This window comes from Triticum urartu, chromosome 4 (genome assembly GCF_003073215.2).
Source record: "Triticum urartu cultivar G1812 chromosome 4, Tu2.1, whole genome shotgun sequence".
Lineage (NCBI taxonomy): Eukaryota > Viridiplantae > Streptophyta > Magnoliopsida > Poales > Poaceae > Triticum > Triticum urartu.
Window position 1 is genome coordinate 261,037,192 of NC_053025.1, and position 6,560 is coordinate 261,043,751.

The following is a 6,560-nucleotide window of genomic DNA, read 5'->3' on the forward strand; positions in this document are numbered from 1 at the left end:
CAACCGATGTTTTGGTTCAGTAAAAGAAGTGCTCAGCTGAAGCTACCTGGATCGTATTTTTTATGCACTTGTCAGGCAGTACAGTTGCTGTACCATTGGGTTCATGAGCACGTTACTGAATTGGCTGGTAGTTGTTACCTTGCGAAATTGTGGCACACTAGCGATTCCCATGATTCGGTACATTAATGTGTAGTTCCTATATGTGCCAATATACAAGCCGGTGGCGACCTGTTCAAGTATAAGTGGAGCGGACAATATGAAGGGAGACGGTTGAAGCCTAATTTCCTACAAGCTAGTTCTAGCCCCTGTTCTGATGCATATTTCTATGGGAACCAATACACAGTGGTCGTTGAACTGTTGGTGTATCTTGTTGGGCAGCTAAGTGACATGTTTCAGAAGTGGAGAAGCCAATATCATATAGGGGAGAGCAACGAAGACGCTTATAACTATGGTATATGCCTTGGCATCTCAGTGGTAGGGAGTGGGCTCCTTCTGATTGAGTTGGAACTACTTATTCCAAAACCAGGAGAGCATTTGGTCTTGTTGCAACCCAAGCCTCCATAGTCACCTCTGGTTCCACCACAAATTTCTACACAATTCAGCAGCAATATGCGAAGAACTAATTCAGAGTTTCTACACCTCGCCGGAGTTCTTTGAGAAATCACTCCATTATGGATATGTGCTGATCATGTTAATATCTTGTCAAGCCATTGGTGGTGCTTCTCTTGGGGCACTTACCCAGATGCAAATGTCCTTGCTGCATGCCTGGGACGCTCAAACCCGAAGAAGTTTCAAAGCACTGCACACAACAATGAACAACATGCAGTACAGTCACTTCAACCAACAACTTCGTCTTATGCTCAATGGGATTCAGAAGGATTGGATTTTGCAGAACCAGCAAAGAACGGGCACCGGCTTGAGGGCAAGCCGACTGTTAAGGAGGAGGGGATGTCAGCGACCCAATTACTATCACGGCCACGTCGACCCACGGCAAGGCAGCCAGCCCACCAAGAGCGACCAACACATGGGCCTGGGCCGTCGAGAACCAGCAAGAGCTACCAGCTATATATCTACAGGGGACAGCAATGAGCTAGCCATCCGGGCTTGGATCAGGCAAAGGCAACGGCGGCTTCCCCCTTCCCTTCTCCTACCTCCTGTTCTTCCTCCTACCTTCATCTTCCTTCACTAATTCCTTGTATGTTTGCTTGATTACCTTGTAATGGAGTGAACCGCGGGTCAGATCCTAACATGTCTGTTTGTGAAAAGGAAAAAAATCAAGGAAAAGAAAATAAACGAACAGATAAGACCTGGGGCTACGTGGCTCAATCTGTTCCACCAATCCTCCGCAGCAGGCGACGACAGCATATCGGCGGCAGCGACAGGGCACGTCCATCTTCCCTTGGACCGGCGGCGGCGACAGGGCACGTCCATCTTCCCTTGGACCGGCAGCGGCGCTGGAGCGCACAGGTACTAGTTATCTACCTTCTTCAGTAAGAGGGGGCAAGAAATAGCGAAGAAGGACTACTGATTGTTTTAGGAGAGAAAAAATAGGTAGATTGCACGTATGTCTCGCCAATTTGTTGTTGTTGATCTGAGGAAGAACTACCTTGGAAATTCTGGGAGAACAGTAGAAGTTAGGTTGTTCCTCGTTTCCAGGTAGTTGACTGCGCAGCATGGGGTGCTGGAAGCAGGTTCTTCGTCTCTTGTTTCCTGCAAGCCATAGTTCTAATGCTTGCGTACTAGTTGTTGGAAACTCAAACTATCATGTAATTTTGTGTATAGTAGTTCTAAATAGTTGGATACTAGATGTTTGGGAAAGACATGAAGACTTTTCATCAGAATAAGTAATGAGTTGTACAAGTCAAAAGAATGAATACAGATAGTACGATACAATAAACAGCGATAAAAATAGTAGGGTAGTGCAGCATTAGCTGTGTGAGGTGATGCGATTGTATAAATTTTTTTTTGAATTCCTAAGCCAAAGAGTCTTGATTGTTTTCGAATTTGATTACCAGTACATGCCAATAGGCTTCTTTGGAGAAAAATAAGTGTCCATTCTGAAATATGTTGCAGCCTATGGTTTATCAACATGGAAGGGGATAACAGTGTTGTGAAATTCACTAACCAGCCGGTAATCATTAAGAAGAAAGAAGTAACTAAGAAGGTTAGTCTATATATTTCTTGTTTACCATTAAAAAACATGTGTCTCTGTTGTTTTATAGTCAGTTATTAGATTAAGGTACTTTTTCTTCTGGATGCAGAAACAATCTGGAAAAGCAGTTGCGTCCAATGGAAAAGAGGCAAAGAAGACAAAGCAGAAGTTGCGTGATGTTGTACTAGGAAAAAGTGTTGCAGAATCTGCAAGTGTCGTAAGTTACTGTCCTTAAGATCAGTCATGGCTTCAAACAGAATTTCAGTGAACATTCAAAAAACATTTTAATTTCTTTGAATTTTGTGTTAGGGTTGTGCTTTGATGGAAGAATTTGATCAGTTTGTGGAACACCAAAGTTTGAGCAAAAGAACTGAGGTTTGTACATACTTTCTAGTTTAGCTATGCATTAACATTTCTCTTAAAGTATTTACGTATGAAGTAATGAAGTTTGATTGAGACTCAAGAACCTGAAAATATTGGTTTATTTTGTTTGCTGTCAGGAACTGACTGAGAGTCAAGAAGCTGAAATGGGGTTTAGCTTGTTTGGTGCTATTGAGAAAGAAGTTGAAGAAGGTGCAAGAAATATCATGAGCCAAGATTTTGAAATATCTAATAATGATGAACAATAGTGCAAGTGCTGACAAGGTGAGTATTGTAATTATAATTCTACCGTATGTTAAATGCCAGGAAGAATTCTTGTCAAGTTCGTGAGTACAGTTTAATTGTTCCACAGAAAGTTCATCTTCTTTGTGTTTGGTAGTTACTTGAGAGAATTGTTGAGAACCAAAACATTGTTACTGATTCTTCTTTGACAATGTAGCTAACTTTGAGCAAGCAGGTAACTACGGAAAATCATTTTAAAAACTTCAAGTAATTTTGTTTTTAAAATAAAATCATTTAACAGATGATAATTGTGTACAAACGTAAAAAAATCTTTCACAAGATAGTTTTGGAGAGAACATGTGCACTGAACCTTTGACAACAAGAGAAGAAGTGAAAACAAATTGCAATGAGGTAAAGATTTTGCGTTGCTGTATAAGAGATTCAAAGTATACTTTTGATAAAGTAACACTGATATTTTGATGATTGCTATTGTGATGCCCCCTAAATATGTCTTCTCGCTTTGCAGGTACTTTCTTTGGCTGAGAATTGTAACTGTACTCCCTCTGGTCCTTTTTACTCCGCACATTAGCTTTGTCTAAAGTCAAAGTTTGCTAAGTTTGACCAAATTTATATTAGAAAATGTTAACATCTATAACATCTAATAAATATAATATGAAAATATATTCCGAGATTGATCTAATAATAAATGTGTTGTTATGTGAATGTTAATAATTTTTTTTATAAACTTGGTCAAAGTTGGATGAGATTGACTTCAGACAAACCTAATATGCAGAGTAAAAAGGACCGGAGGGAGTAACTATGAAAGAAATTCTGACAGTGAAGATTCTAATGAAGATTCAGTAGCTTGTGCTGGTAGTGAAGATTATGTGTTCCCTACACCAGAAGAAGCGGATAGTGCTAGTAGACCAGAAGTTGGTATGGTCTTCTCAACATTGGATGAATCGCTCCGGTTTGCAAATGTATATGCTCAGTTGAATGGTTTCGCATTGATAAAAGGGAGGAATTACAAGAATAGGAAATTGTATTTCCAGTGCAACAAAAGTAGGAAAAGACCAAGTGCCAACAGTGGTTTGAGGAAAAGGAAAAGAAACATCATTGAAGGCACAAATTGTCCGATGAATATTATAGTTAAGTTGGTGGATGACAAGTGGCACATTGCATCAGTTTCTCTTGAGCATAACCATGATCTAGTGAGCTCTCCATCACTTACAAAATTTTTCTTAAGCCACAGAAATATGAATGAGGCAGAGATAATGTTGTCCAAGTTGCTTCAAGAACACAGAGTGAAACCTAGAAGAAGCATGATTATATTCTGAAGGCTCTGTGGTGGGAAGTTGGGAAACATTACCTTTGATGTGAAGAAGCTAGATAACTTGAAACAGGGAGAACGGATCCGTAAGGAGAACACAGATATTGAATGGGCATTGCAGTATATTGATAAGCTTCAAATTGATACTCTTGGTTTCTGCTACAGGTTGCAAAGAGATACATACAACACTGTTCTCAGCATATTCTAGACGGATGCTGGATCCCGATTGAACTACAGGTTGTTTGGTGAAATAATCTCATTTGACACCACTTACAGCAAAAACAAGTATAACATGCCTTTTGCACCTATAGTTGGAATTAATGGCCATGGTAGAACAATTGTTTTTGGTTGGGCCCTATTGCAAGATGAGACTTCAGACACTTTTGAATGGCTCTTTCAAAATTTTATGGAGGTAATGCAGTGGAAGAAACCAAGAATAATATTGACAGACGAAGATGCAGGGATGAAAGCTACTATTCCTAAAGTATTTCCAGATGCTAGACATAGGTTCTATCTTTGGCATATATTTAAGAATGTTAGGGAAAATATGAGTGCTTTTATGGTACCAGGGAAAAAATGGAGAAAAATATGATGAAGTGCTTGTTGCAGGCCATTACTGTTGAGGAAGTTGAAGAAAGATGGGAGAAATTTGTTGTGAAGTATGAGTGTGCTGGGCATGCTCACATCAAAGGGGTGTGGGAGAACCAGATCTTTTTTGTTCCAGATTAGTTCCAAGGATTGTTTTGCCCTTTCATTAGGTCAACCAGCCGTAGTGAAAGTTTCAACTCAAATTTCAAAGACTATATCAGGAGGAAAGATACTATAGAGGCATTCATGAAACAATACGTGCTATTCCAAGAAAATGTTGTTCACATTGAAAACCAAGACAGATTCTTGTCAAATGAGAAGAGTCCTATGTTTTGGAGTCATCAAGCTATTGAACGGCATGCAGCAGCAATATATACCCGAGAAATTTACTTGAAGTTTCTGACAGAATTAGTGAATGTGACAGCTTTTAAAGTTATAGAAGTTGAGAAGGAGAGAGTGTATGACTTTAAGAAGCACATATGGTATGAAAAACCAGAATTCACAAGAGAAATGCTCAGGGTTAATGTTGACCTTGCTACTGGGTCATTTCAATGTTGTTGTGGGAAATTTGAGCGTGATGGTATTGTTTGCTGCCACATCCTCAGACTTTTTACACAGTTTGACATTACCCATATTCCAGATAAATTAATAGTTGACAGGTGGACTATTTCTTTCCGAGAAAAGGAACTAGAGAAGTTCAAGAAAGATAATGTGTTGTTTGGAGGTGATGATCAATCACATAATGTTGTTAGGTATGCTATCCTAATGAGTAAAGTTGGGGATGCTTGCTCAGACATCAGCAAAGATTCTGAGCTTAGTAAAGAACTCCATGATGTTGTTGCTCAAATTCATGGCAAGTATTTGCAGGGAAAGAAACAACAAGAGAAAGTGCAAACTGAGAATTCATTGAAAGATCCTCCTATACGGTCATCAAAGTCTATCAACAAAGTGCAAACTGATGATTCATTGAAAGATCCTCCTGTGCGGTCATCAAAGTCTGTCAACAAAGGAGAAAGATTGAAACCACAATCTAAAAAGAAATCTAGGAAGAAATCTACTATAAAGAAGAAGACTAGTTGAAGATTCACACTGTAAATGAATCATTTTTGGTCCTGCAAAAAGGGAGACAAAAATAAAACTGTTTCAATCATTTTAGATGAATTATGATTGTTGTGCGCATGAAGAGAATGATAATTTACACTTGTTATAATTAAATTTGAGCTTGAACTATTTGTTTTTGTTTGTGCTAAGAACAAGAGTGGAAGTAGATTTCTTATTTGTTATCTACCTTGCACTCAGTACCTAGCTGTGGCAAAAAAATGATTCACTGTTACATATACTGTCATATGCACATGGAAGCAAAACATGTACAGTTTAGCTATAGTATAGAGTTTCTAGCCATTTTAGGAATTTTAGCGTAATGCTCCCTACACACAAAAAATGTTGCATGGAGATAATGGTCTCTAAATAATATTCTTTGGTGGTTGTTCGTAAATAATTGTTCATCCCGATAATGTTGCAAACATAATGTTTCCTGAATAATGTTTAGTTGAAAAAGTTTCTTTAATAATTCTTGCACTCAGTAGCTAGCTGTGGTGGAAAAAATGATTCGGTGTTACATATCTTGTTATATGCACATGCATGCCTTAATCACAATAATTGTTCATCCCAAATAATGTTGCAAGCATAATGTTCCCTGGATATTGTTTAGTTGAAAAAGTTCCTTTAAAAACAAAGAAAAATTATTGCAAGCAATTAGTTTCCTTGACCTGGTTGGCCCATGTGGTTTTACTGTTCCGGCTAGTGAAGAAACTACATGGGTTGCTTCGCAAAAAATAATGTTTCACATGTAGTAATCGTACCACTTCAGATAATGGGAAGTAGAGG

At 38.6% G+C, this 6,560-nt stretch overlaps 1 protein-coding gene across 1 annotated transcript; it reads left to right on the forward strand.

Moving 5' to 3' along the window:
• Nucleotides 1-1,112: 1,112 nt before the first annotated feature.
• On the forward strand, nt 1,113-5,958 carry LOC125551429. The gene is made up of 7 exons (XM_048714677.1): nt 1,113-1,195; nt 1,267-1,467; nt 2,074-2,164; nt 2,262-2,369; nt 2,462-2,527; nt 2,653-2,797; nt 3,549-5,958. The coding sequence occupies exons 3-6, from the start codon at nt 2,090-2,092 to the stop codon at nt 2,779-2,781; spliced, it is 378 nt and encodes a 125-aa protein (XP_048570634.1). The 5' UTR covers nt 1,113-1,195; nt 1,267-1,467; nt 2,074-2,089; the 3' UTR covers nt 2,782-2,797; nt 3,549-5,958.
• Nucleotides 5,959-6,560: the final 602 nt, after the last annotated feature.